Raw genomic sequence first — 27,428 nt, 5'->3', positions numbered from 1 at the left:
GATGGCTATGACATTGAGAGACAGAGTGTTTCTTCCCTAGGCCCTGAGTCTCCTGGTACAAACGTACCTCAGCTCTCTGTATCATCTCAGAGAAAACCTACCAGGAAACAATTACACTAATGCTTTAGCTTGCTTGTGGGCAAAGACAAAGCTTAAGGAACTACAATTCCCAGAAGGTACTGTGGCAGGACTTGCCTCTCGCTACGTTTCTATTGGTCGGTGTCTGTCAACGCGGGCCAATAGTAAATGAGTACCTTAATAGGTGCCAAGATGGCGCTGCCTACGATGTAGAACTCGGTTTTCCGGTAGGCTTAAATTTGGGGAGATGGTGAATGAAAGGAAAGGGAGAATTACAGCTTCAGCGCCGAGGAAGGTAGAGGAAATGGGGAATGAGTAGATCTGGGTTTGGGGTGGTAGTGGTGAGGGGCACAGCTAGAGCGAAGGGCATAATTCGGCAACCGGGGCGGGCTTAACCCCTTCCTGCTCTCTTGAGGGCTTTGGCGTGGCCCGTTTGATACACCTCTGTCCCAGTTCAAGGAACGATTGCTCAGAACGGGAGAGCGTGACAGAAGAATCTCTACCTTGCCGCCCCGGTTTCTACTCTGTCTAGTTTTTCTGTCTCGCTTAAGTCTTTCCGAATTTCCCTTGTGTTTATCTCTCCCATGTGATTTCCCTCAGAACCCCATCTCTCCTCTCGTAGCATTTTTAAACGCCCACCCCGCCACCGGTCCCGCCTCCTTGGAGTGAAATCATGAAGGTGGTGAACCTGAAGCAAGCCATTTTACAAGCCTGGAAAGAGCGATGGAGTGACTACCAGTGGGCAATCAACATGAAGAAATTCTTTCCTAGAGGAGCCACCTGGGACATTCTCAACCTAGCAGGTGTCCAGTACAACGTGAAGGACGGATGGGGCGGGGTGAACCCCGGAAAGCTCCAACCACTTAGCCTTTCTTTAATTCCCCTTGCAGAAGCACTCCTGGAGCAGGCCATGATCGGACCTTCCCCCAACCCTCTCATCCTCTCCTACCTGAAGTACTCCATTAGTTCCCAGGTAAATATTCCCATACCCCAGCCTTTTGGAGGTAAAACATCTGGAGAACAGTTTTCAGTTTATTTTCTTATAAGGCTAACACTTCATTTTTTGTGATGAACATTTCATTCATATGCTCTCTCTATATACATTTACAATTAAAAGTTTATATAATTAGGTGGAGGTTAGAAGACAGTTTCGTGGAGTCGGTTCTGTTCTTCCCACCTTCATATAGATTCTCTGAGGATTTGAACTCACATCAGCAGGATTTCATGCCAAGCGCCGAAATTTACCTGCTGAGCCTTCTTCTTCTTCCTTTCAAGACAGGGTTTCTCTGTGGCTTTGGAGGCTGTCCTGGAACTAGCTCTTGTAGACCAGGCTGGTCTCGAACTCACAGAGATCCGCCTGCCTCTGCCTCCCGAGTGCTGGGATTAAAGGCGTGGACCACCACCGCCCAGCTCCTGCTGAGCCTTCTTGCTAGTCCCTTGTTTTATTTTTGAGACAATGCTGAGGATGGACTTAAATTCCTAGGGCCTGGATGTGCTAGGCAAATGCTCCATCACTGAGCTATATAGCCCTACTCAGTATTTCAGACAGTGGTAGGCCCTGGGGATTTGGTCCTAGTACACAAGGAATGTAGAAGGTGATGCAGACTACCACTAATAATTGACAGGATATGTTTAGGACACAGTATGGAAAAAATGGAAGGAAAACATGGATATGATACCTAGGCCTTTCTGAGCAGTCAGGGAAGTTTTCTAGAGGAAGCAATTTCTTTTTTTTGTTTGTTTGTTTTTCTTTTTCCTTTTTTTTTATGGTACAATGGTTTTATTCTATCTTTTTTTTTTTTTAATTTATTTATTGTGTATACAACATTCTGCTTCCGTGTATATCTGCACACCAGAAGAGGGCACCAGATCTCATAATGGATGGTTGTGAGCCACCATGTGGTTGCTGGGAATTGAACTCAGGACCTCTGGAAGAGCAGCCAGTGCTCTTAACCTCTGAGCCATCTCTCCAGTCCCCAGTTTTATTCTATCTTAATCTCATTTGGTGCTTTGTTTATCTGAGCCTCCACCCCCACCCCCACCCCCCACCCCCCTGTTTTGTTTTTTGAGACAGGGTTTCTCTGTGTAGCTTTGGAGCCTATCCTGGCACTCGCTCTGGATACCAGGCTGGCCTGGAACTCACAGAGATCCGCCTGCCTCTGCCTCCCGAGTGCTGGGATTAAAGGCGTGCACCACCAACGCCCGTCGAGGAAGCAATTTTTTTTAAAAGATTTATTTACTTTATTACTTAACGTGCTTGGGTGTTTTGCCTATATTATGTCTGTTCAAACATGTTCAGGCAGTGCCTGTAGAAGCCAGAGAAGGGCGTTGGCCCTCCCTGGGACTGGAGTTACAGACAGTTGTGAGCTGCCCTGTGGGTGCTGGGAATCAAACCCAGGTCCTCTGGAAGAGCAGTCAAGTGCTCTCACCCTCTGGCCTTCTCTCCAGCCCCTAGGAAAGTGATATTTATTAGAGCTCTTGGTGTTGAGTTGGTGTTAGCCACACACATTAATGAGAGTGGAAGGCAGAGAGAAGTATACACAGGGTGGGACGGAGAAATGACAAGACATTTGTTACTGAAAGTAAGGGCTGGAAATACAGTTCACTGGTAAGGCATTTGCCTAGCATGCACAGGGCTCTGGGTTTGATACCCAGTGCCACAAAGGGGCTGAAGTTAATGTGGCATTGCTACAGCAGAGCTGGACTCTAACATTGTACACACACTTGATATCCTAGGGATTAAAACAGAAACTTTAGGCACACTTGTTTAGAGGCAGGGAGGTGGTTCAGGTAGGAGAGTGCTGTCTAAGCATGGACAAAGTCCTGGGTTTTTGATTTTTTTTTTTTTTTTTTGGAAGTCCAGGGGTAATTTTACCAGCATATAAGGGAAAGCACAGTGTAAGTGAGGTAACAATCCTGGCAGCTGCCAGGAGGAGGTGAAGAAAAAGTCATACCTTCTAAGTCATGCTTGGAAAAGAAATAGTTAAGCAATTAAGAAAGGAAAAAGTACTTTCTAGAATTGTATTGGGCTAATGAGATGAAGAAACTGTCCAGAAGCCATCTGGCAATGCAGTGTGTGGTCTTTTCTAGCCACCTCTGTTTTGATGATGCCAGGGGAATGAAACACTTCCAGTTTTCTCTGTACACTGGATTTTATGTGTCAATCTCGATGTTTATTGTTTATTTTTGAGGCAGGGTTTCTCTATGTAGCCATGGCTGGCTTCAAACTCACTGTGTAAACTAGGCTGACCTTGAACCCACAGGAAATCTGACTGCTTCTGTCTCAAACTCTGAGATTAAAGGCATGCACCAAGGTCCTGGCACCAAGTACCTGCAGCCCCAGAGCTTTATAAGCAGAGGGAAGAAGGTCAGAAGTTCAAGGTTATCTGTGGATACACAATGAGTTTGAGGTCACCCTCAGAGAGAGAGATATAAATTTTAAGATAACATTAAAAGGCCCGACATACCTTTAATCCCAGCACTTGGGAGGCAGAGGCAGGCAGATCTCAGTGAGTTCAAGGCGAGCCTGGTCTACAAAGTGAGTTCTAGGACTATGACAGAGAGAAATCCTGTCTTAAAAAACCATTAAAAAAAAAATAAATAAAGACTGCTAAAGTCTCTTCTGCTTCTACATTCAGTCTTTGTAATAAGGTTGTCTTTCTTGACATATAACAAAAATCTGACCTCACATGACATGTCAAACATTTGATTGAAAAGAAAGAATTTTTTTTTCTAAGATAGGGTTTCTCTGTTTTGCCCTGGCTGCCCAGGAACTCACTCAGTAGACTAGGCTGGCCTCAAACTCAGAAATCTGCCTGTTTTTGTTAACCAAGTGCTGGGATTAAAGGCATGCACCACCAATGACCAGCAAGGAGGAAATATTTTCAAAATAAATTTAACTTTTATTTATTGGTGTTGTTTGTATATAGATGTGTGAGTGTGGGCATGTATATGTAACATTGCAGCTGTATGACAGTCAGAAGGCAACCTTCAGGAGTTGATTTTTTTTTTTTCCTTTCACCATGAATTCTAAGAATGGAACTCAGGTTTGGTCATCGGTCATGTGCCGCAAGCACACATACTCACCAAACCCTTCTGCCAGCACAGGAGAGATATTTTAATAAGCTTTTTAGATAGGTGGATGTTTTTTGTTAACTTTTGTTTTTTGCTTGTTTGTTTTCCAAGACAAGGCCTCTCCATAAAGCTCTGGCTGTCCTGAAACTCACTGTGTAGACCAGGCTGGCCTCAAATCAGAGATCCTCCTGCCTCTGCTTTCCAAGTGCTGGGATTAAAGGCATGCGCCATCACACCTAGGTTTATTCTTTGTTACTATACTAAACTTTAGCAGGTACTAAGACCCCTGTCATTGATGACTTTGTACAAAGTTACATTCAAATCCATTGGCCTCTCTTGCACTTTTCTTGTGCTGGGATCAAGCCCAGGAGCTACATGCACTAGGTAAGTGCTCTACCGCCTGGATAAACCCCCAGTTGCCCTTTGTACTTTGAGCTGATCTTTTTTTTTTTTTTTTTTTTGGTTTTTCGAGACAGGGTTTCTCTGTGCAGCTTTGGAGCCTGTCCTGGCACTCGCTCTGGAGACCAGGCTGGCCTCGAACTCACAGAGATCCGCCTGCCTCTGCCTCCCAAGTGCTGGATTAAAGGCGTGTGCCACCAACACCTGGCTTGAGCTGATATTTTACCAATGCATAATTGTTTGTTTTGAGACAGTCTCCCTGTGTAGTCTAGGTTGACCTCAAATTACTAATTCTCTAGCCTCATGTGCTAGATTACAGGTATGTATTACAGTTTTGGAGCATTGTGTATGATTTTTGCAACATCATGAAATGATTCTTTTGGAACTGTGTAACTGAGTTATACAGATAGTCTAGTTGTTGCCACATTTAACTATACTGTATCATTACATATTGAATCTGTGGGACACTCTATTGCACAGCTGTGAGAAATTGTGAGCTAGAAGGTGTGTGTGTTTGTGTGTGTGTGTGTGTGTGTGTGTGTGTGTGTGTGTGTGTGTGTACACATGTAAGTCAGAGGACAGCTTTTGGGAATTGATTATTTCCTTCCACCATGTGGGTCCTGGGTATCAAACTCAGGTCATCAGGCTTGGCAGCAGGAATCTTTACCTGCTGAGCCAACCTCTCAGCCTTATTTTAACTGGGGCTTCAACACCCTCTGAAAAGGTGTTGGAGACCTTAAGGGCTCCATGGATCATACCATGAGATCTGCTGGCTAGGACTTCAAGTAGAGTGGTGTATTTCAACTTTTGGGTTGTCAAGTTTTTTGTTTGTTGTTTGTTTTTGAGACAGGGTCTCTTTAGTTCAGTTCATGGCAATCCTTCTGCCTCACCCTCCCAAATTTGGAGATTACAAGTACAAGTGACTGTGACACCTGATTTAAGAAAGTGGTTTCGAGAAGTCAAGGACAGATTATAAAGGACCTGTGATAATGTGAGGAGTATGTATTATGCCACAATGACTAGTCAGCGCGTACAGAGTTTTAGGAGGGGACATAGTGTGATAAGATTCTTGTTGGCAGAGAGAGAGAGTGCCTTGTGGGTAAAGAAGTATGAGGACTGGAGTGCAGATCCCCAGAACCTAAGTAAATGCTGGGTGAGCAGGGCAGCCTGCCTGTCATTCCAGTGCTTGGAGGGCAGAAGTGAGATGTCCTGAGCTAATAATAGGCCCGCTAGTTGAACCTTATCGGTGAGTTCTGTATTCAGTAGAAAGACCCTGCATCAAGGAATAAGACCTCAATCTCAGGCCTCCACATGCATGTGCCCATAAATGCATGGATACTAGAACACATAGAAACACACATATGTCTATGCACACACACCATACACACATGAGGAAAAAAATTTGTATGTGTGTGTATATGTAAATGTGTAAAATTAGGACAAGATGCACAGATTATGTGTATGTTCTTAGGGTGGGCTCTGAGGATGGAACCCAGGGCCTTGTCCATGTAAACAAGGAGTCTAACATTGAGCCTCACCCCAGCCCTAAAAAGCCCAGATATTCAGTGATTATTTATTTCCTTTTAAATTACTTTTTATTTAAATTAAAAACAATCTTATTTACATACCAATCCCAGTTCCCTCTCCCTGCCCTCCTTCCATCCCCCCCTACCAACCCCACATTACTTATTAATTTATTAGCAATTCTGTATATTCATGTCACCAACGTCCAAAATGTAGCAACAGGTAAGACATTTCCATTCTCCTGGAGACTTTCCCTTCACTTTTTATTCTGTCTCCTTTCCCACAGCTACCAAATCACTTCTGTCAACAAATTTGCCAGGTTTGGATTCCATGAAATGTAACCCTTTGTGATGGTGTTAGGAATGCTGAATGGGAGTAGGTTCCTCATCTGGGAATGCCATTGTTGGCACTTCTCTTTCCCCCAGCAGTCTGCCTACTGTTAGCACTTGGAACTTAACTGTAGTTTCCCCACATCCTGCTCTTTTAAACTGTTGTGCAATGTTCCCGTTTACTGTAACTTAAATTGCTTATAATTTGTTTCTACCACAGTAATCATTGTGTCATGGAAACCCTTCAGCACATTTACCTGCATATGTGTGAAAATACCTCTAGGATAGAGACTTAAAAACTGTCCTTTCCCTGGGTGGTGGTGGTGTACTCCTCTAATCCTAGCACTTGGGACGCTGAGGTAGGCAGATCTCTGTGAGTTCGAGACCAGCCTGGTCTACAAGAGCTAGTTCCAGGACAGCCTCCAAAGCCACAGAGAAACCCTGTCTCAAAAAACAAAAAACAAAATAAAATAAAAAAACCCAAACTGTCATTTCTGGCTGGACGGTGGTGGTACACACTTTTAGTCCCAGCACTTGGGAGGCAGAGACAGGCAGATTTTCGAGTGTGAGGAAGTTAGGTCTCTTAATCTTTCTTTCTTATTTATTTATTTTTGGTTTTTTGAGACAGAGTTTCTCTGTGTAGCTTTGGAGCCTATCCTGGCACTCGCTCTGGAGATCAGGCTAGATTTTTTTTTAATTTTTATATTTTAAATTTTTTAAAGATTTATTTATTTGTTATATATACAATGTTCCACCTGCTTGCATACATGCAGGCCAGAAGAGGGTATCAGATCCCATTATAGATGGTTGTGAGCCACCATGTGGTTGCTAGGAATTGAACTCAGGACCTTTGGAAGAGCAGCCAGTGCTCTTAACCTCTGAGCCATCTCTCCAGCCCTTTTATTTCTTTTTAAAAATCATTTATGTTTATTTTCTCAAGTAGATGAGCAGTTGTCTCAGCTACCTTTATTAAATAGGCCATCCTTTGTCATGGCTTCACTTATAGACAAAGCCTGATGTATTTGTTCTTTTTTGCACAAGTGCTTTACTGTTTTGTTGTTTGTCATATTTGTTATTCTGGGAATCAAACCCAAGGCCTTGAATATGTTAGGGAAGTGTTCTAATCCTGACCTGCCCAGCCCTTAGCACTACCTACTGTTTTGATTACTATGGTTTGTTCTGTTGTCTTTCTTTTGTTTATATGTTTGGTTGGTTGGTTTTGGGTTTTTATTTGTTTTTTAGGTTTATTTATTTATTTATTTATTTATTTATTTATTTATTTATTTGAGACGAGGTTTCTCTGTGTGGCCCTGGCTGTCCTGGAACTCTCTCTGTAGACCAGGCTGGCCTCAAACTCAAAGATCTGCTTGCCTCTGCCTCTCAGGTGTGAGTGCTGAGATTCAAGGTGTGCAATTAGCACTTATCCTGACTATATTACCTAGGTGGATTTTAAATGCCTCATCCTGCTTGCCTCTGCCTCTCAGGTGTGAGTGCTGAGATTCAAGGTGTGCAATTAGCACTTATCCTGACTATATTACCTAGGTGGATTTTAAATGCCTCATCCTCCTATCTGGACTTGGAGAGTGCTAGGATTACAGATATACACCACCATGTCTGGCCTATATATAATATAGACTGTATATAATACCTGGGTAAAACTCCTTTAGGTTTTTTTTTTTTTTTCCTTATTTGTTTTTGTTTTTGTTTTTTCCTCTTCTTGTTTTTTTAGATGGAGTTGAATGTGTACCAGGCTTTGAACTTAACTGTGTTGTCCCCTACCTAAGTGCTGAGATTTCAGGCAGAAGCCTCTTTGCTGAGCTTTATGAACTGGGATTGAACCCAGGTCTTTATGTTCATTAGGTCAGCACTGTGCCAACCAAGGGTTCTCATTTTTCAGAAACTCATGACTTGAGGGTCTGGAGAAATGGCTCAGCGGTTAAGAGCACTGTCTCTTCTTCAGAGATCCTGAGTTCAATTCCCAGCAACCACATGGGTGGCTCAAAACCATCTGCATGAGATCTGGTGCTGTCTTCTGGCATACATGCAGACAGAACACTGTATACATAATAAATAAATCTAAAAAACAAAACAAAACAAAACAAAAACCCTCATGACTTGAGATTAGAGAGTGTTTCATCAGTTATAAGAGTACTCATAGCTCTTCCAAAGGACCCAAGTTTGGTTCCCAGTGCCCCTGTCTAGTGAGTCACAATTTCTTCTAACTCCAGCTCTACCCTCAGATCCAATGCCCTCTTCTGGCCTCCATGGGCCCCCATACCACACATAGTACGAGCTCGTGCACACACACACTAATAAAAAACAGTCTTTAAAAAAAAGTTCTTGGCTATTTTCAGGCATGTCAACTTACAAATTTTAGTTTCAAATTTATGTGTTAATTCTAGAAGAACCACTCTGGTTGCAGCTTGATGGACAAGTGGAAGGGAATCAAGGCAATAAGCAGGGAGCCTGTTTCCTCTGGTCGTTTTGTCTGTTCTTGTTGTTCTTATTAAGGACTAGATTAACCATTTCGCTTTTGCAGGCCTCTTTGTGCTCTGATGCCACTGTTCTGTTTCTACAGCTTGAAAGCAGAAAGAGGCAGTATGTAAGTGAGGAGGCAGATTTGGTTTGTAAGATGTAGTTTTCCAGTTCCTGACTTAAGCCAGTCGAGTAATTCAGGTGAGAGGTGATACCAACATGTACTTAGAAAATAGCAGCAGATGGGCTGGAGAGATGGCTCAGCAGTTAAGAGCACTGGCTGCTCTTCCAGAGGTCCTGAGTTCAATTCCCAGCAACCACATGGTGGCTCACAGCCATCCGTTATGAGATCTGGTGCCCTCTTCTGGTGTGCAGATATACATGGAAGCAGAATGTTGTAAACATAATAAATAAATAAATAAAAATCTTTTTTTAAAAAAAAGAAAACGAAAAAGAAAATTGCAGCAGATGAAGAGTTCAAGAGCAGTTTAGGACTCACCCTATGGGTCATGACCTCTTGGGGATTGTCGTGGGTTAAAGCTGAGACAAGCCTGGGGGTGTGTGGACCTGGAAACTCCCAGCAACCCAACAGGGGATGAGTATCAGATATGCTACATATCAGATATTTACAATTCATAACAGGGTCAAACTTATAGTTATGAAGTAGGAATGAAATAATTTTATTGTTGGGGGATCACCACAACATGAGGAACTGTGTTAAAGGGTTGTAGCATGAGGAACGTTGAGAACCATTGGCTTAGGAGGTCGTATTGAGAGGGTTTGCTAATTTAACTAGGTAAGGGGAGTAAGGGAAGAGGTCAGAGGTGAAGCCTGGATCTCTGGTCTGGACACTTGATAACTGATAGATAGCATCAAAAGGAGAAAGAACCAGAGTGGTGTAGTCCTTAGGGTTGGGATGTAAGTGAGGGCAGCAGATGATTCCAGCCTTGTTGCATTCATGGTGCTGGTGTGGACTGTCCGAGGAGACAGTCAGAAGGAGGTAGCATTTATGCCTAGAACTCAGTCTACATGTAGCTGTTGGTTTAGAAATGTATAGTCATTTTCTTTTGTGACAAAATTCTGGAGCTAAGCCACCTAAGGAAAGAAGGGTTTGTTTGGGCGATGACTGGCCAGCTTTGTTGTTTCTAGGCAGTGATGTGGCTGATAGCATGCTAGAAGGATGCACAGGGATAAAGTTGCTCACATCCTGGTAGCGAGGAAGCAAAGAAAAGCAGAGGAAGAGGAGGCTGGGAACGAGATACAGCCTCTCAAAAACGTGCCTCTCTTCCTCCAACTAGGCCCCACCTCTGGAAGTTCCCACTGCCTTCCAGTAGTGCCATCAGTTTGAGTCCATGTATTGATTAATCCAGTCAGCTCTCAGGGTTATATCTACTGCTTGGAAGCCAACCCTTCCACACATTCATCTGTGGGGGCAAATCCTAACAAGTCCTCAGACTCAGATGGCAATGGAGGATGTTGTCATGGATGACATTGCTCAGGGAATGTGGGCAACAGAGAAGTGGTCCATGCCAAATTCCTGAGCACCTAATCATATGTCAAGAGCACATGTAAGAAACAATCTCAAGAGAGTAGAGAAGAAACCATCAAGAGCATTTAAGATAATAAGAAAAGGGAAGGTTGAAAGTCAAGGATGTGTTTGATGATGTCACCTGCTGCCAGGAAGCTGGGTTCCATCGAAAGTGAGAGCCCATGGGTTTAACAGCAAGGGTTTGTTGATGGCTGTGATGAAAAGATCAACGCAGGGGGTCAGGACAGGAGTGATTGCAGCATGAAGAGCAAGCGGAGGCTGCGGAGGTAGAGACTCGTGTCTGAGGAGAAGAGAGAGAGAGGGTGGTTAAATGGAAATACGAGGTCTGTGGGAAGCTCTCTCTAAAATAGAAGACTCTTAAGATGTATATATAATAAACGATGACGAGAAAGGCAAGAAGGAGAAAGGCTGAAGGAGAATGTACGTGAAAGACCTTCATGGCCTGTCGAGTGCTATGCAAAGTTAGTAATTTATTCTTCCCCCAGAGTTAAGAGCCTCTTTGGTCTGGTGCTGAGCCTGGAGAGGGCACTTAGGAGTGGTTGGGGGTGTTGAGTATGAAGAGGAGCAAGAGGATTAGACAGCTGCAAGGTCAGCCTGGGCTGGCTACGTGAGCAGACCGCTACTCCAGCCTCTAGCCTCGAGGTCTTGTGTCAGCTCCGTGTGAGTGTCTAGTTGGTAGAATTGTTTAAGACTGGAACAGACTTAAGTCCTGCTGGGAGAAACAGGTCACCAGTGGTTAGTGCTTTCAGGTGTGTCTAAAGCAGCACTTAACTGTTATATTTAGAAGAAAGGTACAGAATTCATCATCTGAAAGCCATTAATTCATTTTGACTAATGGCCTTGTTAAGAGCATAATACATTACATAGCTGGGGGTCTCTCTCCTTGGTGTGGGGCTTGGGGTTTTTTTATTTTTTTTTTAAGTTGAAACATCCAGCTCCCCCTACAGGTTGGCATCCAGCACGATTCAGTTCTCCAAGCTCTCTCTATGGGGACGCCTGTTATAAATAAACAAACACTAGCCTGGAACGGCTCGGTCATTCTGCCCAGGCAGATTCCCAACTTTCTGATCACCGTCAGACACTTGTTTTGGCTTCACAGTATGTCCTGTTACTGATGGCTCTGACTGCTAATTGTCTGTATTTTGTCCCTGTTCATCCATGAGTTCTGGTTTAAGATGTCTGGCCCAGTCTGTCCAGATGATGGACACACCAGATCTGGCCCATGCTCTGCAAACACATGGTTATTGTTGTTATTCACACTGCTGAGTATTGAACCCAGGGCTGTGTGTTTGCTGGGCAAGCATTCAACCACTGAGCTATATGCTCTCAACCAGAACAAATGATTTCTTTCAAACTGGTTCTTTATGGTGGTGAATGTATTTTACTAACAGAAATATGTTGCAAGGTAAAAATTTCTCAGATTGCATCTCATTAATAGCATTCAGTTACCTGAAGCAATGAAAGCTTCCTGGAGACGAGGCCCAAGGTTTGGAGCTACGGAAACAGATATGAATTTAGTATCATCTCTTTCCACAAGGAATTTACTGTCCAGGCAGAATTTCTAAAAATATATTTTGGAAATGCTAGCTAAATGAGATCTCATGATGAAATCTCTTTGAAGACTGTTGCTTGTGCACCTCTGGGAAGTAGGATATGTGTGCTAGGGTGCGTGTGTGGAGGTTGGTGGGGGTCAGTTCTTTCAGCTGTGGGTCCTGGGGATTGAACTCAGGTCATCAGGTTTGACAGGAAGAGCCTTTACCCACTGAGTCATCTCATTGTTTATAAATACATTATGACTTTGAGCAGTCTTACAATGAGGATGTATGTATTTATGTGTTCTGTTTGTTTTCTGTGTGTCTCTGGCTGTCCTGGAACTCACTCTGTAGCCTAGCCTGGCTTGGTATTTACTGTGTAGCCCAGGCTGGCTCTGACCTTTACAGCAGTCCTCCTGAGTGCTGGCTTTGCAGGTGTCTGCCATTTGATTTAACTTTTGTTAGTGTAGCTTTGGCAGCAGCTTTGGGAAGTGCTAATTTAAGGATCTGTTTTAATTTAGTCATTCTGCAAACATCAGGATTGTGGCAATCGCTGAATGAAGTGACCCCTGATGGAGTGAGGAGTGAAGGCAGTAGCTTGCTTCTCCTCTTCAGGATTAAAGATATCTGTCACTCCTTCTTACCCAGATGCCCGTTTTTGTTGACTTAAGGTTTTGCTATGATGTTCAGACTGATACCACGCTTAGAGGTTCTGTGGTTCTCAAGTCTTAGCCTCCCAAGTAGACTGTTACTGTGGCCTTCAAGGTCACTGGTGTGTGTTGTTTTTCTGGTGCAGGAGCTCACCTAGGCAAGTATTCCAAGGCGCTTTACTGCTCAGCTGCACCCTCAGTCTTGACAGAAGAAGCAATGGGTCTAGTTAGTGCGGAGAACCTGTACCCATGCGCACACACCCATCTCTGTGTTCGGACTGACTTTAGGCTGGCACTGACCACTGAAGTGAGTTTTCGGTTCAGCAGAATCACACTTGTCATCTCTGCCTAGCTGACATAAGGCTGAGTTGGTCCCCTCCTCCTACACGAAAAGGTTATAGAAATAAAGCAACATTGCCTTCACTCTAGGTGACTTTTCTGCCCACTAGTGGCCAACTAGACCTTATTTATTTTTGGCAAGGAACAGCCTAAAAAGACAAAACAGAGTACCTTCGAGTACATGAAAGTCCTCTCAGTTAGCTTATACAGATGCCGTTTGCAGTGGGTCTGATAGAAGCAGGGACAAGGACAGCACACAGCATTATTGTGTGTCTTTTAATGAGCTGGGGAAGCCTCTTGAAGGGCTTGGGGATTCAGAGCTGTGGCAAGTTAAGCATCAGTGTTTGCCCCTCTCAAGTAAATGCCTAGTCTGACTGTCCTGTCTCTTCCTTCTAGATGGTGTCCTACTCCTCTGTGCTCACAGCTATCAGCAAGGTATGACCATGGCCACTGAGGAGCTGTGGGAGGGAACAGAGGTCCCAGAGTGACAGACAAGGCCTACCACCTTGGCCACTCTGGTCATATGTACCCTGAGGCATGACAAGCAGCATTGATGCCTCTGTTTAGCATTGTAGACTTCCCCTGGAGGGAGGAGGTCCTGGGAATTAGGAACACATTTCCATGTGCAGAGGATGTCTGCAACCCACAGCTGGAGGGAGGAGGAGTAGACCTGCTCACAGCTGTTGACTAGGCAGTGTTGTAGCCTCCCCATTGTTCTTTCCCCAGTTTGATGACTTTTCCCGGGACCTGTGTGTCCAGGCTTTGCTGGATATCATGGACATGTTTTGTGACCGACTCAGGTAAGAGATGGGTGAGGAAGTGAGAATATTCCATCATTCTTTCAGTGCTGAAGAAAAGCCCATAGTCCAGGAAACAGACTGAGACCACCTGTGGGTTCCCCTGTTTTTCCCGTCCACCTGCCCACCCCAGCTTCCCTAGCTATTCCCTTAAGACAAAGTGCCACTTCTGTCTTTGGAAGAGCAGGTTGAAAATCTTGTCTAGTGGAAGCTGGCTGGACTAGGATCCTGCCAATTTCCCAACTCTATCCCTTAGTAGGGGGGTGCCAGAGACTCTGGGGGAACATTGGTGTGGGTTGGATTTCAGCTTTTGGAACAGATACAAATTTTCATCCTTTCTGGGTAGTTGCCACGGCAAAGCAGAGGAGTGCATGGGGCTGTGCCGAGCGCTTCTTAGCGCCCTCCACTGGCTGCTGCGTTGTACAGCAGCTTCTGCAGAGCGGCTCCAGGAAGGATTGGAAGCTGGCACTCCAGCCACCGGGGAGAAGCAGCTTGCCTTGTGCCTGCAGTGCCTGGAGAAGACTCTCAGCAGCACCAAAAACCGAGCTCTGCTACATATCGCCAAACTAGAGGAGGCCTGTACGTCCCCTGACTCCCCCACGCCCTGCCTGCTGCTGCTTCTGTGGCTGGTCCTTTGACTGAGAGGGGAGAGGCAGGATGCCATCCACTTCTTTCTAGAAGGATCCGAAATCATCCCACTTCCTTTTTTCTCTCCCCATAAGCATTGCATACATCCCAGGGACTTGGGCAGGGTGGCACCCGAGCCAATCAACCAACAGGTATTTACTGAGCATTCTTGTGTGCCCAGCACTGTGCCAGTTGCTGGAGGGGGGGAGGGGGCTACCAAAGGAGCATGTGGCAGGGTCCCTGCCCTCAGCAAGCTTATACACTGGTGGGGAGTAGGACTCGAATACCATGCACCTGGAGGAAATTCAAGGACGAGACAGGCACATCGCCCGCTCTGGTCTATCTCCACGTTACTCGTCTAGAAGCAAGTGACTCAGATGTGACCAGGAACATTCGGTTAAACTCAGTGCCTGTCTGTCAGGACTGTGTGCTGTTATCTCTTAACTCCAGTTCTGATGTTAAGTGTTGGAATCTTCCAGAGCCTGAGAACAGGCTGATCTATGGGAGGGAAGTCTTCCGGCAGTGGAGGCCCAAGGCCACAGTCTTGCTTGAGCCCCAGTGGCTACAGCCACCTGAGGGTCTCTTGTTTTCCATTGACATGGATGCTGCAGTGGGTGACACCTGTGTCTTCAAGGCTCAGTTGGAGAGCTTGTTAGGGGATTAGTCTCTATTTACTTCTCCAAATTGCTTCATCTGGGGCAAGTCCAGAAAGAGAGTGAGTGATCACTGTGTCAAAATGGACTGCACTGACAGTTTTTCTTCATCTGTTTTCTTGCTAGTGTTGGCAGTGCCTTGCCTTCTTGAGCACTTAATAAATGTTTATTGGTAGAAAAGTAGATGAATACTTAATCTTAATGGCTCTCAGGTCTTGGTTGTCTTTTTCTTACCTTTGTGCTACATGGAGGTTAATTGGCTAGCTGGTGCCATCATTTGTCATTTGGCCTTTGGAATTGTAACTAGGATAAGTGACTAGTAATTAAGCAGTAAGTGTGTGCTATGGGCCATGAGTGCGGGCATTTAAGAGTGAGGTCAGTGGGCTAGACCATTTGGGCAAGCTGTTAAGAGAGCAGAAACTCAAGCTATGTTGGCAAGGTGTTTAGAGCTAGCTTCCCTAGAGCAAAAGTGATCGATGCTGCGAGGCTAGCCTTCTGGGGTGGCCTACTCACACTCTCTGTCCCTGCCTGGCCACTGGACTCTACATCAATTTCTTGTTTGTCTCCAGTCAGTTGTGTAGAGTCCCTGGAAGTCAGGCCCTTGGTGTGGTTTCTAGGGTGCTCTGTCCCCTGCTGCCTGTTCCCCTGATAGAAACAGTGCATGCTGCCCTCAGGACCCGGTCTCCACATCCTCTTCAGAGAAAGCCTTGCTGCGCGGTTTCATGGGCCCAGGGAAGGCCACAGTCGAGGAGTTTGGGGCCATGCCCTGCCTCTCCTTCCAAGCATGTTTCTGCCTTGTTTCTTCTCCACCAGCCTCCTGGACCGCCATTGAGCACTGTCTTTTAAAGCTCGGGGAGATCCTGGCCAATCTCAGCAACCCCCAGCTCCGGAGCCAGGCTGAGCAGTGTGACACACTTATCAGAAGGTTAGGATTCTGGAGGCGATGGGAAGATGGGGTATGTGGTCTGTTCTTCCACCGTCTCTTCAGTTCCTAAGCTGTCCCCGCGTGTCTGACTTCTCAGTATCCCCACGATGCTGTCCGTGCACTCAGAGCAGCTGCACAAGACTGGCTTCCCCACCGTCCATGCACTGATCTTGCTTGAGGGCACCATGAACCTGACAGGAGAGATGCAGCCCTTGGTGGAGCAGCTGATGATGGTGAAGCGTATGCAGGTAGGTGTGGCCAAGCAAGGTGGTGGCCATTTAGGGAAGAGGGAGGAGCCTGGTACTTGAGAAGAATAGATTTCCTCTCGATTTCTTAGTGGAGTGTAGCTGGGATCTGGGCAGCCCCTCACACCTCCTTCTTGGACTCTCCACAGCATATCCCCACCCCCCTTTTTGTCCTGGAAATCTGGAAAGCCTGCTTTGTGGGACTCATTGAGTCCCCTGAAGGTACTCAGGAGCTGAAGTGGACGGCTTTCACCTATCTCAAGGTACTTGGTGTCATGGAAGCGACCGAGACAAGTGGCAGCATGCTGGACCTTTGCCCGTGTGTCCCCCTCCTGGCATTCAGTCCAACCTGCTGAGTCTCCAGCACAAGCTCCATTTGGTCATTTTCTTCGTGTCTCTGCTGGTTTAGCTACTTGGGACTCTGCTGTTTGTCCAGCTCATCCTTAACCAGATTAGGTTAGGGCAGCTAAGAGAGCCAGGGAAGCAGCCCTGTCACCTCTAAAGCGACATCTTTCCTTGTTGAGGTGGCCGAAGTGGGAGGCCCCATGTCCTGTATGCTAAGAGGTGGCAGTGCTTGGGTCCCCGTGGGCTCCCGGGTATGCTCCACACTGTCGCTCGCTGTAGGTACTTCTCCTTCTGTGCCCTCAGCAGGGAATGGGACATCTTCTGTGGTAAGTGAGAGAGAAAGGACATTCATGTCCCTCGTCTCTCTCACGCCCTAGATCCCACAGGTTTTGGTGAAGTTGAAGAAACACCTACATGGAGAAAAGGTAAGTTAGAGAGTGAGATGAGGGCCTGAGAGCAAACGCAAGCGGGACTCTCTCTCTCTCTCTCTCTCTCTCTCTCTCTCTCTCCTCCCCTTCCTTCTTTCTCTCCCTCTTTTCTTCTTGATATTTCAAGACAGGGTTTCTCTGTGTAGCACTGGTTGTCCTGGAACTCGATTTGTAGACCAGGCTGGCCTTGAACTCACAGAGATCCTCCTGCCTCTGCCTCCCGAGTGCTGGGATTAAAGGCGTGCGTCACCACCACCCGGCTGAGGGTGGGTCATTTAGGCTGCAGCTGAGGGGCAGTGTATTGTGCCAGAGGAAGGTTTTGTGTACCTGTGAACACCCATGTTCATCCTTACACATGGCCTAGACTCCTGTGGTGGCTTGTGCTGACTCCTCTCCACCCCAACTGGCAAGATCACCTACAGTGATTGGAGAGTGTGGTGCCCACCATCTCCCCACCTGGTTACTGGGGGCTAGTGGTGGTCACAGGCTATTTTCTGTTTTACTGAGCAAGGTGTCCTTGTGAACTTGCACTCAGGCTGTGGGGCCCTGGAGGACATAGAACCCAGGTGAGAGTTTCTGATTCTTTGTAGGACTTCACTGAGGATGTCAACTCTGCTTTTGAGTTCCTGTTGAAGCTCACGCCCTTGTTGGACAAAGCTGACCAGCGCTGCAAGTACGAGCCCCAACCCCAACCCTACACATAACCCACACCCCACACCTGCTTTACTGGAAGGTGTTCTGAGTCCTTCCCTGCTCTCTGTCTCAGATGAGCTGCAGGGAGCTGTCTCCCTGATGGACCCTTTTAGCAAGGGTGGGAGGAAGCAGGCTCACATTTGCCAAGTACCCAGAACCCTCTACCTGTGGGTACTCAAGTTTTCCTTGGCCTGAAGGAGGGAAGAGACTGGACAGACACTCCTCGTTCCCAGCTCTCTGCTCACTCCCATCCCCTGGCTTTCCTTCACAGTTGTGACTGCACAAATTTCCTCCTCCAAGAATGCAACAAGCAGGGACTTCTGTCTGAAGTCAATTTTGCCAGTCTTGTGGGCAAGCGGTATGTTATGAGCCCCCTTGGGCTGCCTTAGGGGCCCCTTGATCTCCCTCTCTCTTGCCAGACTGGTTTCGGGTGCCTTTCCCTTCCTCTTTGAAGTCTGAGTAGCAAGTGACTGAGACCGTCCTCAGGTCCAGGGAACAGGGCCGGCAGAGCAGAGTTTCATAGTCTGAGCTGCTGCTCTCTGATACACCCTCGTTTGCAAGCAAAGGATGAAGAGAAAGCCTTAATCTCCCTTTCATCTTAAATGTACTTTCAAAATGGGCATAATGATAATGACGAATTGAAATGATTTTGATATCAGGTACACTTTCAGTCATAAACTTCATCCCAACTCGAAAGCTTCTTTGTTTTTTGCCATGCCAGTGAAACCAGTGTATGGGAGAGAAATGCTGGATGACTGAGTTGCACCTCCAGCCCCAGAGTTTCCTGTGTGCTTCCATCTCCTCTCTGCTTTTGTTTCAGCAATTGGATAAGAGAATTTTTTTCTTAAAAAACAGTCTTGGGGCCTGGAGAGATGGCTCAGTGGTTAAAAGCACTGACTGCTCTTTCAGAGGACCCAGGTTCAATTCCTAGCATCCACATGACAGCTAACTCCAGTTCTGGGGGATCTGACACCTTCACACTAATGCACATAAAATAAAGTTAAAATAAAAAACAGTCTCACTATGTAGCTCTGGCTGGCTTCAAATGCACACTTAAGTGGCTTAAGAGTAAAGGTGCAAGCCACCACACCCAGTGGGTTAGAGAATGTATCAGTGTGTTTTCCTTAGCCGCATACGGTAGCTCACACCTGTAATCTTAGCCTTGAGAGGCTGAAGCAGGAGGATTACCTTGAGCTTGAGGCCAGCTTGGGTGACAGTATGAGATCTGTCTCCAGAAAAATAAGAATCCTCTTTGTTTCTGTTTTCTTCTTGGGGTTGTGGCCATAGCACAACAGATCGGGACCCCCAGCTAAAATCATCAGAAAATGCCAACATCCAGCCTAACCCTGGGCTGATCCTCCGGGCAGAGCCCACCGTCACAAACATTCTCAAGGTAAGTACATGCTGCCTGCCTGTGCTGCTGTGGGCTTCAGCTTTTCTCTACTTCCCTTAAATAAACCGGGCCCACAGACCCCTCTGCTCTTTGGCTTCCATGCCGTCCTGTTTTGGGAGTGGAAAGGGAGGGAGGCCACTGAGAGCTGGCATTAGTTGCCCTTCCACTGTTGGTTGGTGACTCTACAGACACCACCCCGTGAAGACACAGAAGGGAAGTTGCCAGCCAGATCCTTACTCACCCCACCCCCACCCACCACACCAGTGTAGTTGAGCACAGAGCTCTAAGAGTGAGGTGTATCTTCAGCAGTGTTCTTTCTGTTGGCGTCAAGAAGTGACAGTATACATCTGAAGGTGCGGTGTACCAGTCAGTGGACACAAACAGAGAGAACATGTGGTTGGGCTATGTCTGGGGTTCTTCAGTGTCCTTCACTGAGTTCCTGTCCTGTTCGCAGACGATGGATGCAGACCACTCCAAGTCCCCAGAGGGACTGCTGGGGGTCCTGGGACACATGCTGTCCGGGAAGAGCCTGGACTTGCTGCTGGCTGCCGCTGCTGCCACTGGGAAGCTTAAGTCCTTTGCCCGGAAATTCATCAAGTGAGGAGAGCTGTACCCTGATGTGGATGGGAGGGGTACCTGGGTATTGGTCTCCCCTGAGGTATACAGGCCAGGGCAGAGCATGCTAGCTAGAAATAAAGATGGTTGATAAGGTAATGAGGCATCAGGCTGCAGAGGTGGCTCAGTGGCTGCTCTTGTAGAGAACCTAGGTTCAGTTCCCAGAACCCATATGATAGCTCACAACCATCTGTGACTCCAGTCACAGGGGATCCAATACCCTCTTCTGGCCTCTGCAGAACCCTTTTTTTTTTTCCTCTCTCTCTCTCTCCCTTTTTCTGAGATAGGGGTCCTCTGTGTAACAGCTTTGGCTGTCCTGGAACTCACTTTGTAGACCAGGCTGGCCTCGAACTCACAGAGATCCACCTGCCTCTGCCTCCTGAGTACTAGTATTAAAGGCCCGTGCCACCACTCTGGTCAATTTGGTTTTGTTTTGAGATGGGTCTCACTGTGTAGCCCTTGCTGTCCTGTAACTCTGTACACCAGGCTGACCTGGAACTCACAGAGATCTGCCTGCCTCTGCCTCTGTCTCTGCCTCTGCCTCTGCCTCCTGAGTGCTTGGGTTAAAGGTGTGTGCTACCACCGCCCGGCTAATAAGGGTTCTTAAATTCTATTGCTTTGAAGAGGTTTATCTGGAGCTCGACACGTGGAGCGTGGTCCATTCTGGGCATCTTACAAATCTTTTGTAACAGGGGTCTCACTGTGTAGCTCAAGCTGCCCTCAAACGCTCCATGTTGTAGCCTCTTCAGTGCTGGGATTATAGATGTGAGCCACCATAATGGTGGCAATTATAACACTTTTTATATTTAGCCTGTAGTTCAGGCTCTAGTGACCACCCTCTGAATGTGTAGCACCTTCCACCCCCACTTCTGTCGCTCAGCTCAGCTCATGCCCAGGTTGATGCCACCTGTTTCTCTGTTCCTCCTGCAGTCTGAATGAGTTCACTACCCATGGCAGTGGAGAGAGCAGTAAGTTTGTGTGCATCTGCAGATCCCATCTGCACTGAGGGAGGGAGGGGGGGGAGAGGCTGCCTTTGCTTAGTCTGCCACAACCACCCCCCACCTCTCCACCTGTACCATTTCAGAATGGTTTGGGTTCTGGAGGTCTTGGTTTCCAAGGAAGGGATGATGTTCTAAGTAAGACCCAAGAAAAGGATTCTGAGCCTTAGAGCTTTGAAGCACCCACTGGGCCCTGACCTTCCTTCAGGAAATCCTGAGCTGGCATGTAGCCTCCATGCTTGCCTACTCTGCATGAGGCCTTCGGTCCCCAGCACCTCCTCTCCTGTACAGAGCTTGGGCCCTTGTCCTGGGCTGAGAGGTTGGCATTCTTGCCTTTCCCACAGCAAAAACAGCCTCTGTTCGTGCCTTGCTCTTCGACATCTCCTTCCTCATGCTGTGCCACGTGGCCCAGACCTATGGCTCAGAGGTGAGTGAAATGAGAGCTGGTGCCATTAAGAGGCACCAACTGAATGGGGCCCCATTGCTCTCCCAAGCCAGCAGGTTCTGTTGGCCTGAATTCTGGTGCCTGCTATGTCAGTGGGTCCCCAGCATTACAGGTCCTCTAGTGACATATTCACACTGACCACTAGGTGGCAGCACAGATCCCTGTCTGCCTCCCCTGCACACATTTGTCCTTGGAAAGGGAACAGCAAAAGAGCAGGGAACTGAGGCCCAGTCCCGGGCTCAGCTCTGACAGATGCCATACCGTCCTCTCTCAGCTGGTGCCTCTCTGTCTTATCCAGGTGATTCTCTCCGAGGCAAGCTCAGGAGAGGAGGTCCCCTTCTTTGAGACCTGGATGCAGACCTGCATGCCTGAGGAGGGCAAGATTTTGAACCCTGACCACCCTTGCTTCCGGCCTGACTCCACCAAAGTAGAGTCCTTGGTGGCCTTGCTCAACAACTCCTCTGAGATGAAGCTAGTGTTAGTGGCCTAGGTCCTGCCCTTGGGGTAGTCGTGGGGGCATTCCAAGACCCCCTCCCCACATCCTGTCTCCAGCTCCTTTGTAGTGATGCTCCTCCTATCACTTTCCCTCTCTGTAGACAGATGAAGTGGCATGAAGCCTGCCTGAGCATCTCAGCAGCCATTTTGGAGATCCTCAATGCCTGGGAGAATGGGGTGCTGGCCTTCGAGTCCATCCAGGTAGCTGCATTTGTACCTGGGCCTCCCTCTGCCTGAGACACAGGGCCAGTCATCGAGAGCTTGTTAGTTTGCATTCAAGCAAATCCTAAAGCCCGAGATCATGTTTTGGTATTAGTCTTAGAATCCTTGTCTTAGCCACTTCCTCCTTCTCAGTTATCTTTGAGAAAATCAAATTTGTGTTACAGAGGTATAGAATGTGATCCCCAGCTCTCCCAGACGCCATGGGAGTGATGGCTAAGGGGAGGCAAAGAGTCCCTAAGTCGCTCTCTTCTGCTCCCCACAGAAGATCACTGACAATATCAAGGGAAAGGTATGCAGTCTGGCAGTGTGCGCTGTGGCTTGGCTTGTGGCCCACGTCCGGATGCTGGGGCTGGATGAGCGTGAGAAGTCGCTGCAGATGATCCGTCAGCTGGCAGGGCCACTGTACAGTGAGAACACCCTGCAGTTCTACAATGAGAGGTCAGTAACCTGCCCTGCCCTTCCCGCCCCTCCCCTGCAGCCGTGTGGTGAGGAGTCAGCCCTCCAGGGACACAGGCATCCCACTCTGATGCTCTCTCTCGGCCTCCACCTTCCCAGGTAGCCGCTCACTAAGCCACTTCCCCTTCCATCTAGGTTCTGACCAGTCTGCCCTGGCAGCTGAGGGGGTGCACATTCAGAGTAGCTGGACTATCACCCACCTTTTCCCCTTTCCTACCACTCCCTCACATTCTTATTCACCCATTCATTCAACTGGCTCGGCAGGAATTTGGTGTGAGTCTCTGTGTATTAATCCTGCACCTCCCATAGGCAGGAAATATCGACCCCAAACAGCTTGACATCTGTCCTCCAGGCTCCAAATTCCAGAAAACGAGCTGAGGTAGAAGAGCAAAGGGATTAGCTGGCTTGGCTGTGTCACTGTCGAGGAACTCTGAGCCATCTGCAGCTTTTATGGCTTCCTTCCCCCACCCCCAGCTGTCCTGGTCACCAATTCAAGTCCTGGCTCTTCAGGGACTTCCACTAGGCTGAGTCCAGTCGCTTCATTCACTCCACTGTCAAGTTGTTTGACTGTTGGTTTTTAATGTGGCAAGAAGCATGTAATAGGCAATTTACCATTTCAGCTGTGTTTATATGTGTCATTCAGTATATGGGATCTGTTGTGAAACAGCCCTCCAGGCATTTTTCATCTTGTATATCTGGGCCTTTTACCCAACAAACATTGTCCACCTTCCCTTCTCTCAGTTCCTGGCAGCTACCATGCTGTGTCCTGTCCCGGAGTTTGGCTACGCTTAGATACTTCATATAACTAGAATTACGTAATATCTGCCTTCTCATGACTTTACTCAGCATAATTTCCTCAAAATTCACTCATATTCCAGCATGTGACAGGATTTCCTTCCTTCCTTTTTTTTTTTTTGGAGACAGGGTTTTTCTGTAGCCCTGACTGGCCTCAAAATCAGAGATGCTTCTGCCTCTGCCTCCCCAGTGCTGGGATTAAAGGTGTGCGCCACCACCGCCCAGTGATATCCTTTCTTTTTAAGCCCGTATGTGCCCTTTCTGACTACCATCCTGCCCTTGAGAGGCACTGGGGGAACACTGCTCTGAGTGGGTGCTGAGGGCAGCTCACAAGGCAGCTGCTAGGATGTTTTCTGAGCGACAGCTGAAACCGTTTGGGGAAGGGTCTGTAAGAGCACATCTGCTCTCCCCTTGCTATAGAAAATTTGCTTTGACATCATCCATCTCAAGTGTGTGTGTGTGTGTGTGTGTGTGTATACATGTGTACGTATGTGTGTGTATGTGTGCTTGCGCACATGCATGCATATGTACTCACACATACACGTACACGGGCACAGTGGAAATCCAGAGCCTCCTGTGCAGGTGGAGAGGAGCTCTGAAAGTAGCAGCAGCATCCCTGTGCCCCGATCCCCACTGCTTTCATAGCCCCAGATGTTCCTGAGAGGGTTCCTGGCTGTGAACACTTTGCCCAGCTACCCAAGGCTGGGAAGAGTCCTGGGGGCTGCCCAAGGGCCTCTTCTGGAAGTTACAGTTTACTTTGGGAGGAGGCCAAGGCTGGGCGGGGACATCCCCCCACCCCCAGTACTCAGTGGGAAGTGATTGTATTTATTTATGACCCTGATTTGGCAGAGCTCAGTCCTGGGGGATGGGAGAGGCTGGAGCGGGAGAGGGAGAACAGAAAATCTGAATATATTGATGGAACTTGCAAGAGAAAAATCTCTGCCCTGTGCCTTTCTAGGCTTCATGCGGAGCACGTAAGCTCCTTGTCAGTAGTGGTTGTATCGTGTCCTCCCCTAGTGTGCAGTGGGTCTAATTCCCCAGCCACGTTTCCGTAACCTAATTCCAGGGGTAATGCCTGCATGTATCCTCCTTGCCCCCAGAGTGGTGATTATGAACTCAATCTTGGAACACATGTGTGCGGACGTGCTTCAGCAGACAGCAACACAGATCAAGTTTCCATCCACGGGCGTGGACACAATGCCCTACTGGAACCTGCTTCCTCCCAAGCGCCCCATCAAGGAGGTACTGACAGACATCTTTGCCAAGGTGCTGGAGAGGGGCTGGGTGGACAGCCGCTCCATCCATATCCTAGACACCCTGCTGCGCATGGGCGGCGTCTACTGGTTCTGCAACAACCTGATTAAGGTACTGGGGCCAGGGTGGATGTGGACAGCTATGTAGATTGGGGCCATGGGTGTCCTCAGTTGGGGTAGGCCAGGCTTCTTTGGGAGGTTGCTGGAAGCTGGGTGGTCTCCGGGGGAGACAGAGGTAGGGACCTCACCTCAGAGAAGCACCTTCGGTTGGAGTTGGATAGCACCTTTGACTGTAGAGTGGCTGGAGCATGAGAGCCCTAGGGCCCAGGTGTGCAGTGCCTTAGCCGCTGCTTGCCCACTGCCCAGGAGCTGCTGAAGGAGACTCGCAAGGAACACACACTGAGGGCAGTACAGCTACTCTACTCCATCTTCTGCCTGGACTTGCCGCAGGTGACCCTGGTCTTGCTGGGCCACATCCTGCCCGGTCTGCTTACTGACTCCTCCAAGTGGCACAGCCTCATGGACCCTCCTGGCACTGCACTAGCCAAGTAGGATTCTCTCCAGAGCCTTCCTGGTGTCTGCTCCCCTTGAGTCCCAAGAATCTACCACCCAGATTCAGGCACCCCAGCCCTGGTGCCAGCTCAGGAAGCCAGGCTGTGGTTGGGGGGCCCGCTGAGTGGTGGTGGGTGGGAGGGGCTTGTTCAGCATGAGCACACATAGCCTCTTTTGGGACTCTCTTAACTATTCTTTTTTCTTGGAACCCTTCACCAGACTAGCTGTGTGGTGCGCCCTGAGTTCTTATTCCTCTCAAAAGGGACAGGCAGCTTCCCGCCACAAGAAGAGACACAGGGAAGACATTGAGGTAGGTCTGCCACCGCCTTGGTTGTGTGTTTATTCATGAGATGCTTCCTGATCACTTAGAGCAGAGAGCTGCCTTCCCAGGGTGGGGGTGGGGTTGAGGTCCCCTGTGTGTGGGCCTTTTTGATTGGTCAGGGTCTGGGGGAGTGGCTTGAGTGGCCCCTGAGTATCCTTGATGAGGGTCCTTTCTGCCCACTAGGGCAGAGATTGGAGTGTGGGAAGGGCCACCACTGGGGATGCTGGCCAGGGACTAGGAAACTCACTCCTCTCCACTCAGATCTCACCTCCAGCCCTCTCCAGTCCTTGGAGACTTGGGAGGTTGGGTGTGTGACAGTGACTCCTGCCCCCAGGACTATATCAGCCTCTTCCCCGTGGAAGACATGCAGCCTTCGAAGCTGATGCGACTCCTGAGCACCAATGAGGATGATGCCAACATTCTGTCGAGTCCCAGTGAGCACTTGGGAGGTCACGGGCTTGCTAGGACCATTTGTCCCTAAGGACCTGCCTTGGCTCCCAGCTGATGGCTGTCAGCCAGTGTGGTGTGGCAGCAGCTTCCACGTCTGTCCCTAGTGGATGCTCTGCTGCCTGCTGGTGGGGACCTGAAGTTCTCCTCCAGGGGCCCTCCCAGTCCCACAGTTATCCCTCTCTTGTCACCAGTTGAAAGATGACAAGACACCCAGTGAGTTCACTACCTTGGTACAGCTTGTACCATTCACTCACTCACTCTGCCATCCTTCTAACCCAGAGACATGCCCTGTGGCTGAGAACAGGCCCTGTCAGGTTGCGACCTGGGGCTGCACTCCTGCCTTCCTATCCAGAGGGCAGCCCATGTCATCCTTTCCTTCTGCCAAAAGTTTTTTTGTGTGGCATCCAAGTTTCCTGTTTCCAGAGATCTCTTCTGAGCCTAGAAGTTTTCTCTGTAGCCTTATAAGGGACCAGGCCACAGCCACAGCCTTGTGTGAAAGAAAGCTGCTGGCAGACCACCTCTGACCTTAGCCAGGCTCTAAGCAAACAGATTGTACGTCTGTAAAATGGGCTTTGAGTGGGACAGGTGGCTTCAGCCACACAGAGTGCCAGGGTTAGCCTCGGTTGGTGCGCAGAGGCTTGTTCCCACTCATCTACTCTCCAGATTCAGGCTCTTCTGTGCCCCGTACGTGCCAGACTCCCCTGATGGCAGGGGACAGGTAAGGCTCCCCTAGAGTCAGAGCTTACGCAGCACCCTCTCTGCCACTCCACAGCTGACCGTTCCATGAACAGCTCCCTCTCGGCTTCCCAACTCCACACAGTCAACATGAGGGACCCTCTGAACAGAGTCCTGGGTGAGTCCTCCCAGCCGTGCCTACCTGCAGACTGAGCTACACGGGCCCCTCCTCGTCAGAGGCAGGGCCACGCCTGCCAGAGGGATCCTCTGGGCCCTGACATCCTGTTCCGCTTCCATGTGCTGTCCTGTTCCCTTACCACCGCTAACAGCCTCCCTTTACTCCATCCCCCATCCCCCGCCCCACCTTCCCTCCCTGGCCTTCCTATGTGAGCTCTCACTGCCTCTTCCTTTCCCTCCTCGGTCCCCTTCTTTCTCGTCTGACTTGTTCTAGAGCTCTGCTGTCTTGTTCCCTTCTGCACAGCCAACCTGTTCCTGCTCATTTCCTCCATCCTGGGCTCCCGCACCGCCGGCCCCCACACCCAGTTTGTGCAGTGGTTCATGGAGGAGTGTGTCGACTGCCTGGAGCAGGACAGCAGGGGCAGCATTCTGCAGTTCATGCCCTTTGCCACTGTGTCGGAACTAGTAAAGGTGTCTGCCATGTCCAGCCCCAAGGTAGTGCTGGCCATCACAGACCTCACCCTGCCCCTCGGTCGGCAAGTGGCTGCCAAAGCCATCGCTGCACTCTGAGGAGCTTGGAGTAGCCTGGACGGGGTCCCAGCCCCAGCATCCCAGCAGGGGGAGTGAGGATGAGCCCAGGCTGCCCCATCCAGTGGTGCAAGGATGCTTCTCCAGTCTGAGGCCCTCACCCACTCCTGCCCTCTACTTACTATGCCTGTTCCTTCTGTGGTTTTCTGTCCTTTCCACCAGTACCCAAAGACTGCGAGTGGTCCCGATGGTTGCCCCAATTCTTGCAGTAGCTGAACTCCAAGGAGGGACTTTATAGGGCCACAGTGTATATATAAGTTTATTTTTATAACTCAGGAGGGGGAGTCCCTCTTGCTTTGTTTGTAAATAAAGATCCTTGTAGCTATTGAA

At 48.5% G+C, this 27,428-nt stretch overlaps 1 protein-coding gene and 1 non-coding gene across 4 annotated transcripts; both read left to right on the top strand.

Moving 5' to 3' along the window:
* The first annotated feature begins 243 nt into the window (after positions 1-243).
* On the top strand, positions 244-27,428 carry Med24 (mediator complex subunit 24). 3 transcript variants are annotated; one of them, XM_035447613.1, is made up of 26 exons: positions 244-305; positions 701-881; positions 969-1,051; positions 13,346-13,384; positions 13,676-13,749; positions 14,093-14,325; positions 14,469-14,525; positions 15,840-15,951; positions 16,049-16,199; positions 16,346-16,459; positions 16,919-16,966; positions 17,560-17,642; positions 17,934-18,020; positions 18,950-19,055; positions 19,510-19,652; positions 20,601-20,638; positions 21,013-21,095; positions 21,412-21,590; positions 21,710-21,809; positions 22,093-22,268; positions 24,182-24,446; positions 24,701-24,882; positions 25,106-25,196; positions 25,543-25,642; positions 26,431-26,511; positions 26,815-27,428. In XM_035447613.1, the coding sequence occupies exons 2-26, from the start codon at positions 752-754 to the stop codon at positions 27,078-27,080; spliced, it is 3,021 nt and encodes a 1,006-aa protein (XP_035303504.1). In that variant the 5' UTR covers positions 244-305; positions 701-751; the 3' UTR covers positions 27,081-27,428. The 3 variants fall into 3 exon arrangements, with proteins under 3 accessions (XP_035303504.1, XP_027279924.1, XP_027279923.1); XM_027424123.2 differs by lacking the exon at positions 14,469-14,525 and having other exon boundaries at positions 26,815-27,080; XM_027424122.2 differs by lacking the exon at positions 14,469-14,525 and having other exon boundaries at positions 254-373.
* Positions 20,779-20,881, top strand: LOC113832034. Its single transcript, XR_003486918.1, has one exon. It is a non-coding gene; the product is annotated as a small nucleolar RNA SNORD124 (small nucleolar RNA).

The sequence above is a fragment of the Cricetulus griseus genome, chromosome 7 (assembly GCF_003668045.3).
Source record: "Cricetulus griseus strain 17A/GY chromosome 7, alternate assembly CriGri-PICRH-1.0, whole genome shotgun sequence".
In the NCBI taxonomy this organism is placed as follows: Eukaryota; Metazoa; Chordata; class Mammalia; order Rodentia; family Cricetidae; genus Cricetulus; species Cricetulus griseus.
This window is presented reverse-complemented; position numbering and strand designations above follow the sequence as displayed.

What these genes read in the sequence shown, in the direction of transcription:
- Med24 (XM_035447613.1), top strand. Translation starts at nt 752, where the DNA reads ATGAAGGTGGTGAACCTGAAGCAAGCCATTTTACAAGCCTGGAAAGAG. An exon ending in TGATGGTGAAGCGTATGCAG is followed by an intron (nt 16,200 to 16,345) that starts GTAGGTGTGGCC and finishes GACTCTCCACAG; the next exon opens with CATATCCCCACCCCCCTTTT. An exon ending in GCCAGTCTTGTGGGCAAGCG is followed by an intron (nt 18,021 to 18,949) that starts GTATGTTATGAG and finishes TTGTGGCCATAG; the next exon opens with CACAACAGATCGGGACCCCC.